Source organism: Bubalus kerabau, chromosome 15, assembly GCF_029407905.1.
Source record: "Bubalus kerabau isolate K-KA32 ecotype Philippines breed swamp buffalo chromosome 15, PCC_UOA_SB_1v2, whole genome shotgun sequence".
In the NCBI taxonomy this organism is placed as follows: domain Eukaryota; kingdom Metazoa; phylum Chordata; class Mammalia; order Artiodactyla; family Bovidae; genus Bubalus; species Bubalus kerabau.
Window position 1 is genome coordinate 893,476 of NC_073638.1, and position 11,466 is coordinate 904,941.

The window sequence follows — 11,466 nt, forward strand, 5'->3', positions numbered from 1 at the left end:
TCCAGTATTCTGGCCTGGAGAATTCCATGGACTGTGTAGTCCAGGGGTCGCAAAGAGTCGGACATGATTGAGCAACTTTCACTTTCACTTCATTTTAATACCCCATTCACATCAATGGACAGATCATCCAGAATTTATGACTAGATTATGGTGAACTCTTCCTCACTACAGAAACAATGCATTTCTGAATACTGTACCTGGTGCCCAGTGACTTAGGCAGTTTTCTATTCTGATGGGTAGGAAACCAGAACTATTACAGGTCCTGTGTGAATTCTTAGGATTACTTCCTATAGGAACTAATTTTGCCTAATATCCTAAAGATACTCAACATCCTGAGGATCTCAACTCTCCACAGTGTTACTTACACATAAAGAGTTGTTCTCCAGCAAAATCATTAATAATACATTTTTTAGTCAAACACATTTATTCATGTTGAAAAATAAATATCCAAAATATGGGCTGGTAACTCTGGACAAAAAATGAGGGGAAAACCTACCAGATACCAAAAATATAGCAGACAGCTACAGTGACTATAAAAATGTGGCACTAACAATAGAATAGGCATATCGTTTAAACTGAAAACAAACCCCTGGAATTGAATATAATGGATAAAGGACTTACCTGATGGCTCTGCATGCTTTCCCATGCAGGAGGTGTGAGTTCAATCTCTAGTTGGAGAGCTGAGATCCCACATAGCTTACAGCCCAAAACCCCAAACATAAAACAGAAGAAATATTGGAACAAAGTTCAATAAAGACTTTAGAAAATGGTCTGCATCAAAAAAAAAAAAAAAGGCTTAAAAAAAAAAGACAGTGGATAAGAGATTTTGGAATAAGGTTAAAGTGATATCTCAAATTACTGGAAAAATATAAACTATTCAAAAAAGTTGTTAGGACAATGTGTAGCTATCTGAAACACATTATTTTTACCATGGTTAAAAAAAAAAAAAAAAAAAAAAAACTTTAAATGGAAAATACCTGTCAAATTAGCAGAGAAAACTATGGCAAAATTATTTTATGACTGTGCAGTATAGAAAGTTTTCCTAATGATGATGAAAAGGAACCTGGAATTGGAAGGGCTACTTATCGAGATTGATACTTTTGAACTGTGGTGTTGGAGAAGACTCTTGGGAGTCCCTTAGACTGCAAGGAGATCAAACCAATCAATCCTCAAAGAGATCAGTGCTGAATATTCATTGGAAAGACTGATGCTGAAGCTGAAACTCCAACACTTTGGCCACCTGATGAGAAGAACTGACTCATTGGAAAAGACCCTGATGGTGGGAGGGATTGGGAGCAGGAGGAGAAGGGGACGACAGAGGATGAGATGGCTGGATGGAATCACTGACTTGATGGACATGAGTTTGAGCAAGCTCTGGGTGTTGGTGATTGACAGGGAGGCCTGTCGTGCTGCAGTCCATAGGGTCACAAAGAGTCGGACTTGGCTGAGTGACTGAACTGAGCCTAGCAAGATAAGCGATTTTAACAACCTATCCCATGAAAACTGAATTGAACCACATTTGCAATTATAAGTCCTAACAGTAGAATCTAGCTATTATAGGAATGAAAGTGAAAGAGTTAGTTGCTCAGTCATATCTGACTCTTTGCAACCTCATGGATTGTAGCTCACCAGGCTCCTCTGTCTATGGAATTTTCCAGGCAAGAATACTGGGGTGGGTTGCCATTCTCTTCTCCAGAGGATCTTCCTGACCCAGGGATCGAGCTCTGGTTTCCTGCATTGCAGGAAGATTCTTTACCATCTGATCCACCAAGGAAAGCCCTCATTATAAAAATATAGCAACAAATATTTGGGATAAAATCAAGAATAGTTTTCTGGGGACTTCTCTTAGGGAAGTAATAATAGCTTTCTGCCAGATTTAAGTTGTTTTGAAATCTGGATACCAAAAATGGAAAAGTTTAAAGAATGAGAACAAATGAAAAGGAAAGAAGAATGGTGAAAGAAGTCATTTTCTTAAACTTATAGTGAGAAGAAGATCCTGTGCTTATATTTTGGGAACTTCTTCTAGCCATGTGAGTATTTAGGCAAAGGCATGGATAATCAAGGAACCTAGCCTCATGCTCTCAGGAGAGCTCAGCTTCCTATGATCCAATGTGTTTGAGGATTTCAGTGAGCACAGAAGCTCGTCTTGTCTTAGATTATTCAAAACTCTATGATTATGGGGTAGGGTGGTGATTGGATTTGGGGGCATTTGTGGCAATTGTCTCTCTAGTTTTCCATTAAGTTTGTTATATTCAGCAAGTAGAGAAAGACAGCAGCTGGGAAAGTTCTGGGAATCTGAGCCTCCATGCATCATCTGTGTGTTGACATTTTATATGCAAGTTAAGGTAAACGTAATAATGAAAGTGTTAGTCACTCAGTTGTGTCCTACTCTTTGCTGCTCCAGGGACTGTAGCCAGCCAGGCCCCTCTGTCCATGGAATTCTCCAGGCAAGAATGTTAGAGTGTGTAGCACTCTAACATAGAGTGTTAGAGTGTGGAGTGTTAGAGTGTGGAGAAGATCCCCTTCTCCGGGGGATCTTCCTGACCCAGGGATCAAGCTGGGTCTCCCAGGTCTCCCATGGACAGAGGAACTTGGCAGGCTACAGTCCATGGGGTGGCAAAGAGTCAGACAGGACTGAGTGACTAACACTTCCACTTTCACTTTGAAGTATATGCATGTATTTATCTTTGCAAGGGCAAAATTCTCCAAGATGACTTTCAATCATGAAAGCTGTGAGAATTAAATAGCTCAAAGAAAATTATGATCTCTTAAATAATTTAAAAAAATAGGAAAATAGATTGATAATTTATGTGAATATTTAGAGTTTGTTGACTATATATGAGGAGTCTGTTATTGCCTTTTTGAGCTAAGAAATGTCTTCAAAAAATTAAATCATTTTAAAATTGGGAAAAATATTAATGGTTAGAGTATGCCAGAATTCTAATCATGTGAGAGTTTGATTTCTAGTATGTATAACAGCAAAACACATAACTTTTAAGAACTTTAATTCATTTAAAATTATTTAAGTCAAGGATCCTTCAAGAAAAAACAAAACAAAAAAAGCACTCTGGAAATTCTTCACTTGGATAGTGGTAAATTAAACAAACAAACAAAAAACAGAAACAGAATATCTTCTGGGCCAGCTCAAAGTATAAGGAGGAGGAAATTTCCCAAAATGTACAATAGCATATATGTAAATCATAGTATTAAAAATTAAGACAGTAAATAATAGAGTATAAAGGAAAAGATGTTAAAGAAAATAAGGTAGCTAAGGTCATTGATCCAGTTTATATCCAGCCAGCCTTAGACAACTGAGATGGGAACAGGAATGCCAACGTACATGGAACTTGTAGGCCCTGAGGTTAGAGTTCACCAGAGCTAGCATCAAAATGACCGAAAGCCAAATACTGAAGATTTCAAATTTAACCTAAAGCCACTCTAATCTGATAGCAAATTTTACTATGGATTTTTTATGATCCAATTGGAGAAAGGAGCTCTGCTCATGTGTTCCCAGAAGGCTGGGGCACCACAAAATGTTCCTCAGATCTGATTCAGATGATCACCCATGATGAGTTAGCTTTACTACACCCCACTGATACCACAGTGGTCTTCCTACAGACTCAGATGGGCCAGCATCCTTCTCTGACACCACACAGCAAGAATGGAAATCTTGGCAGTTGTCAGTTTTTCAGTCATAATTCAGTAGCAATAAAAATTTTTGGCTGAAGACCAGGCATGAAACTGAACTTCAGAACTTACCTATTTAACAGTCTTTTGAAAAATACTCAAATTTGAGAAATAATTGACTACACATTGAAAACTACCCTTAGGTGCCATGTATACAAACAAAGAAAATTTCCCAAAGGGACACAGTCTTGAATGTGAAGATGACCATATGCCCATGCTCTGAGTGACAGGAAGTGGGAGAAGCGTGATCTTAGGAAGATGCTCTAGGTGAAAGCAGAGAGTTGGCATGAACTTACAGATGGGGAGAAATGAAACGGACCTTGGTCTCTATCCCTGACTGTGCAGGGTACTAGAGACAGAAGCACCATTCAAGATGGCTGATGTAATGTCTTCAGAGAACATTTTATTACTTTGGGGGAATCGCGGCCTGCTAATAGGAGCCATTTTCAGTAGCTCAATAGTAGGATTAAGTCCAAAGTTTCTTGTCAAGAAGCCACTGGTTGATAAAAGAAGTTGTCACTGGGGAGCTGATAGACCAAAGTGCCAATTAGAGTGGGTAACGCTTTGGCACTGAGTGTTCTGACTAATTAAAGCAGTGCATAGTCCATGGACACCACAGACTGCACTGGAAGGAGGCAATGACCACAGTTTGCCGCATACCTCAGAGAACGCACTTTTTCCGGCCCTGATTCATGAGCCAAAGGCCAGGACTGGAGTCCCAAAGCCTCTAAGTAAGGCTGATCTAAAGAATATTCCATAGTCCTTGCCTCAGTGTAGCTCATAGCTCCAAGAAATTACACTCTAGAGAAACACCTGGCATTTTCATGTAGAAGCCTCTACATCAAGGAGTAAATACATTGGACTACATTTTAATAAAGCCTTTTTTTTTTTTTTAAGAACAGTTTTAGGTTCACAGTTTAATTGAAAGGAATGTACAAGTTTCTCATATACCCCTACCCCTATACATATGTAGTATCTCCCATTATCAGCTTCTCCTAGAGTTGATTTGTTTCAAATTTGTTACAAATGATGAACTTACATTGACACATAATAACCCAAACTCCATAGTTTACCTTAGGGTTCTCTCTTGTTGTTGTATATTTCATGAATTTGGAGAAAAGTATAATGATTTGTGTCCATCATTATATCAATAGTATCATACAGAGTGTTTTCACTGCTCTGAAAATCCTCTGCATTTCATCTATTCACCTATTCATTTCATCTATTCCCACTAATTCATATTGAATTTCTAAATTATGAGATAGAATAAGAGTAATATATTTTTTTGAGTCCATCACTCAATGTAAGGAATCTATCATAGTTTAAAGTACTTCCAGACTGTGCTTGCCATGATATGGTACTGCTACTGCTAAGTCACTTCAGTCGTGTCCTACTCTGTGCGACCCCATAGACAGCAGCTCACCAGGCTCCCCCGTCCCTGGGATTCTCCAGGCAAGAACACTGGAGGGGGTTGCCATTTCCTTCTCCAATGCATGAAAGTGAAGAGTGAGAATGAAGTCACTCAGTCGTGTCCGACTCTTAGGAATCCCATGGACTGCAGCCCACCAGGCTCCTCTGTTCATGGGATTCTCCAGGCATGAGTACTGGAGTGGGGCGCCATTGCCTTCTCCAATTATATGGTACTAGGTACTAGATTTACTTGGGATTCAAGCTCCTGGAAGTTAGTCTATTTATAGAGCTCTTTAACAAATCAATGAGAAAGTAAATATTATACATCTCTTCATCATTTAAACAACAGAATATATTATTCTACTTGGCTAGGGTTTTGAATCCAGGCCATATTCATGTGAACAAAGAATTCTGATACTATGCAATACTCTAATTAATATCCTTCATTATAATTCCTCTTCTCCTAAATTCTAAAATGTGTCTTTAACTGATGTAAGCATGCAGCAATATGGAAATGCTTTTATAAGTATTTTCTTTAGTAATAGAAACAATCATAAACCTCTAATCTGATTGTATAGATCACATAATTTAAGAAACAATAATAAGTTTTTCTGCCTCAAAGAAATTATTTTTCCTTCACAGGACTCTGGATCACATTAGTGTTGAAAAAATTATCTTACAAATGGCAAGGAAAAAGAGGTTAAAACTTGACATTTTTAAACTGACATTCAAAATTATGAACTCTGGTTGTTTTGAGGATTTTAATTTTATCCATGTTCTTAATTAAAACAACAACAACAAAAGAGAACATACTTCTATATAATTCTTTGCTAATCGTGTGAAAATTTTTAGCTCTGTTCACAAATATTCTATTTGTTTTCTTTTTTTGGCACATAACTGGATTGCATCTCCTTTCTCCTTACTGAAATTTATATTAGTTTGTAAATCTGAACACTGGCATATACTGAAACCTATTAATTACACTTCTAGGACACATATTTTTATGTTCATAATTACTGTTCATAGTAGTCAGTCAAAGATCTATTGACTGGGTATTGAATAAATACATTTTGAAATAATACCACAATGGAGTGTGATATATCAGTGGAAATGAATTTACAACTAAATTCAACAACCAAAATAAAACATAGTATTTTTGGATGAAAAAAATAAAAGCAATTCCAAGAAGTCTGCATAAAGGATATAAAGTTCTGTAAAATTCAAAGCCAGGGAAAATATATATTGATAAAAGTATTTTATTTTTAGGACAAAATTACAATACTTCTTACTTTTAAGAAGAGGTGGGCAGCAGATAAGAAAGTGGTTTAAAATGTTTTATTATGGGTAATATTTTACTTCTTGAGATGGTAGTAAGTTTACTAGGATTCATTTTATTATTTACATAAATGCAAAAAAGCAGTATGGAGTAGGAAATAGCAACCCACTCCAGTATTCCTGCTTGGAAAATTCCATGGATGGAAGAGCCTGGCAGGTTAGAGTCTACAAGAGTTGCAAAGAATAGGACATGTCTGAGTGGACACACCTGAGCTGGCGTACATGCACAAAAAAGCAATAACATAAAAAGAATAAATGAAAGATGATAAAATTGTTTGGAAATGAGTGAATTCTACAGTTGAAAACTTATTATAAAAATGGTTTTCTTCTGTTGGTTTGTTCTTCTTCCTTTTTTTGTTAACTTCATTTTTAATCAGACTGTCTCCATTATGGTAAAATTAAGCAGGAGTTCCCAGTCTACATTTTTGGCAATTCTATTAGGAAAAAAGATACTGACTTTTCTCAATAGTGAATAAAAATTATTTTAATAAGATGTTTTCCTTAATAAGTGTCTCTTTATTAATTAGAGAAACAAATGGAAATTAATTAGAAAAAAAAAAAAAAGATTTCTAGTCAGTGCTCACGTACATTTCCATCCTCAGACCACTTGCTACAAACCTGTGGTTTCCAGGTGAAGGAAGGCTCTAGGCACAGAATGCAACCTAGATTGTGATTAAACATAGTTTTCAAGAGATAGAGAATAAGAACAAAGGGGTACTCTAGAGCACTGGGTGTAGCAGAGTAGCTTCTTGGTGATCCACTTTTTTTTTTTTTTAACGAAAGTCAATGATTTTTTTTTTTCTTCTTCTTCTTCTTCCTCTCCTCTGTCACCCTCCCTGCCATCCATCTGAATTTTCCTCTTTTTCCCTGGTATCTTTGATCAGCCTGAGGCACCTAATGCCTTCAAACTCTTTTTCATACTTGGTTCCTGAGTACAAAGAGGGGCAATTTACTCTTCTACTGGCTAAGAGGACAAACCAAAACTTAAACTTATTACAACATTGAGGATGTTTCTGATGAGCAAAGAAAGGGAAACATTAGGGAATACTACTCTCTGTGATGCTAATATCTAACATCATTATGTCTTAAAATATTCCCTTTAGAATGTACTATTTTTTTTTCAGCATTCCATGAGAAGGCTGTTTTCAAAAAGGGATGGAAAGCCTGATGCTAATTTAGAGGGTTCTAACAGGTAAGTGACAGACTACTCACATGATTGTAATGAGAGAAGCATCATGCAGAATAATTTAGCAAATTTAAAAATATATTTCCATATGTCTTATTCCCCTTAAGAAGGACGTAGAAACTAATACAGATAGTGACTGCGGAATAAGCTTCTTGGAGAATGCCAACTTCTCCACATCTAAGAGACAGCTTTAAATAGAAAGTTGTATATCACAGATGAAAAGTATTACTCTTTGCATGTTTCTAAAATGATATTTTAAAAATATAACTTGTAGTTGACATGCATCTGGATTTATTTTGAAACAGTGGATAACTACACCTGATGGAAGGTTCAGAGGAAACATAACGAAGCGGAGGTTAAGAACTGCATAATGAAGGTGAAGCGTAATATGCCATATATGTGGGAGAGAAATTTTCATCTTTCTCTATTTTAAGCTTTTGAGGGATAAAGAATCTTGGGTAGATCTGTTCACCTTCCCACAGAGAAAAGTACTTTTCATAGAAATTAAATGAATGTAGAGATTTTCCTCGGAGAAGGCAATGGCAACCCACTCCAGTACTCCTGCCTGGAAAATCTCATGGATGGAGGAGCCTGGTAGGCTGCAGTCCATGGGCTCGCTGAGGGTCGGACATGACTGAGTGACTTCACTTTCACTTTTCACTTTCATGCATTGGAGAAGGAAATGGCAACCCACTCCAGTATTCTTGCCTGGAGAATCCCAGGGACGGGGGAGCCTGGTGAGCTGCTGTCTATGGGGTCGCACAGAGTCGGACACAACTGAAGCGACTTAGCAGCAGCAGCAGGGATTTTCCTAAAGATAAAAGTGAAAGATAAACATATCAGAGAGGATGGTATAGTTTAAAAGAGTCCTTAAGGAAGCCAAAGTTTTCATTGTGGCTTCTGCAATAAAACAGATTTGTCAAGTAGAAGGGCTTCCCTGGTGGCTTAGACTGAAAGAATCTGCCTGCAATGTGGGAGACCTGGGTTCGATCCCTGGTTTGGGAAGATCCCCTGGAGGAGGGCATGGAAACTTACTCCAATATTCTTGTCTGGAGAATCCTTGTGGATAAAGGAGGCTGGGAGGCTACAGTCCATGGGGTCGCAAAGAGTCAGATATGACTGAACGATTAAGCACGCACACACAACCCTGTCAGGTAGAAGGATCAACATGACACCTTGTGTTTCATTCTCTTTTCCTGTCACCTTTTCTGTGTGATTTTCTTTCAGCTCATCTCTTTTAGCTCCCAGCTCAACATACTCTCTATTACTGTTTTGAGAAATTTAACCATTCTAAAACTGGCTAAACTTGTTTGAAAATTTAAAGTAAGTGCAGTAGTTAGTAGAAGGTAGTGCTGTTTTATCAGTGCAGTTTTGTCTCTAGATTATTACAATTAATTTTTGTGTCAGATACCTTTGAGAATCTGACTTCTGGGGAAAGTTGACATATGGTTATACAGAGAGACATATAGAAAAATACCCATCTCTGTTAGAAGGATAGGAAGAATACCAAGGCTGTCCTTGTATTCTTGAAGGGCCAACGATTCATGTAAAAAGTGTAGAAAATTCACAATGATCATCTTAGGCATGCCAAAGTCCTAAAATCTTACATGGTCAACTGGTGCTGTTCTGAGTACAACATGTTCTACTCCATGTCCATGATGAAGAATATTTATCTCACTTAAAATATTCCAAAAAATCACACATCACACCATTAATTAATTCTTTTCTACATTTTGCAGATAAAGCATTTAACACCCATCCCTTCTCTGCATTGATAAGATCATGCAGCTGAATAATAATGTGACTGAGTTTATTCTGCTTGGGTTGACACAAGATCCTGTTAGGAAGAAAATAGTGTTTACCACTTTCTTGATTTTCTATTTTGGGACCTTGTTGGGGAACTTTCTGATTATTACTACCATCAAGACCAGCAGGGCACTTGGGAGTCCAATGCATTTCTTCCTTTTCCATTTATCTTTGTCTGATACCTGCTTCTCTACATGCATAGCCCCTAGGATGATTGCAGATGCCCTTTTGAAGAATGCCACTATCTCTTTCAATGAGTGCATAGTCCAAGTTTTTTCATTCCATTTCTTTGGCTGCCTGGAGATCTTCATCCTTGTCCTCATGGCTGTTGACCGCTATGTGGCCATCTGTAAGCCCCTGCACTATATGGCCATCATGAATCATCGAGTCTGTGGTGTGTTGGTGGCTGTGGCTTGGGTGGGGTCCTGTGTGCATTCTTCAGCTCAGATTTTTCTGGCCCTGAGTTTACCTTTCTGTGGTCCCAATGTGATTGATCATTATCTATGTGACCTGCAGCCTTTGTTACAACTTGCCTGTACAGACACCTATGTGACCAACCTACTCTTGGTGTCCAACAGCGGGGCCATCTGTACAGTGAGTTTTGTTATGCTGATGTTCTCCTATGCTATCATCTTACATTCTCTGAGAAACCACAGTGCTGAGGGGAAGAAAAAAGCCCTCTCCACCTGCATCTCCCACATCATTGTGGTCATCTTTTTCTTTGGTCCTTGCATATTTATATACACTCGCCCTGCAACCACCTTCTCCATGGATAAGATGATAGCTGTGTTTTACACACTTGGAACACCTTTGATCAACCCTCTGATTTATACACTGAGGAATGCAGAAGTGAAAAATGCCATGAGGGTGTTATGGAGCAAGAAGCTGGTCTCAGATGACAAAAGATGAATGGAAGTTTCAAAGTTTTCTTCATAGTTTGGATTGATCTAAAAGAAGCTCATAGACAATAATATCCTCTTATTATGGAGTTAATAAAATCCTAACTCAGAGCATGAAGATTACTTCCTTTAGTAAAATGGGCAATGTGCCCACACATGCTAGTTAGTATTGAGTCAAATATTTGTAGAACCGACAGCATCAGGTACACAAAGTCACATAAGATCATGGTTTTAGTTATTCACTGCTGTCTCTGCCTCTCTTGTTTCTAATATCACTGTGGTTTTGATCTACTGTTTTCCTCCCTTGCATTGACTTCTGGATTTCTCTGTTTAACATTACACTATATGCTTTTATCTACAGCCTGACATATTTTTGTCTCAAAGAGTTTATTTCTTAGATACTGTGATCAAATGTCTGATTGTGGACCTTCAACTTGGTTGTTCTTACTGACTTCAGCATAAATCATCAGGTTCAAATAATAATAGTATATACATATTATAAAGACAAAATATCCTGCATCGAACCTGGACTGGCAATTCATTTTATATATGATATTATACATTTTTCAATGCCATTCTCCCAAATCATCCCACCCTCGCCCTCTCCCACAGAGTCCAAAAGACTGTTCTATACATCTGTGTCTCTTTTGCTGTCTTGCATATGGCGTTATCATTATCATCTTTGTAAATTCCATATATAGGATCACCCAGAGGGATGGTATGGGGAGGGAGGAGGGAGGGGGGTTCATGATGGGAAACACGTGTATACCTGTGGCGGATTCATGTTGATGTATGGCAAAATCAATACAATATTGTAAAGTAATTAACCTTCATTAAAATAAATAAATTTATATTAAAAAAAGACAAAATGTTTAATCTAGGAAACCTCTCTTCTTTTTCTTGGGTTATAGTCCAAAATTTTTTTTTTGTATATTTGCCTAATTGTTCTAGAAAAGTGACAGAACATTATGACAAAATTCACACGTTTGTAGTATTTTTTCCTTAGGTAGGTTCTGACTGTTGGGGCTGAGCTCATATTAACATTCTTTCTATTAAAAAAAATACTTTTTGCTATTAAAATGATTCCTTCTATTTTGAGGGATCTATTAAGTTTTCTCTTGAACCATACCAATTATAATTGTA

At 37.5% G+C, this 11,466-nt stretch overlaps 1 protein-coding gene across 1 annotated transcript; it reads left to right on the top strand.

The window, feature by feature from the left end:
* The first annotated feature begins 9,400 nt into the window (after nt 1-9,400).
* LOC129628077 (olfactory receptor 4C16-like) lies at nt 9,401-10,333 on the top strand. The gene has a single exon (XM_055547495.1). It carries the CDS (start codon nt 9,401-9,403, stop codon nt 10,331-10,333), a length of 933 nt encoding a protein of 310 aa, XP_055403470.1.
* The last annotated feature ends 1,133 nt before the right edge of the window (nt 10,334-11,466 follow it).

Coding starts and splice junctions, on each gene's coding strand:
- LOC129628077 (XM_055547495.1), top strand. CDS start 9,401: ATGCAGCTGAATAATAATGTGACTGAGTTTATTCTGCTTGGGTTGACA.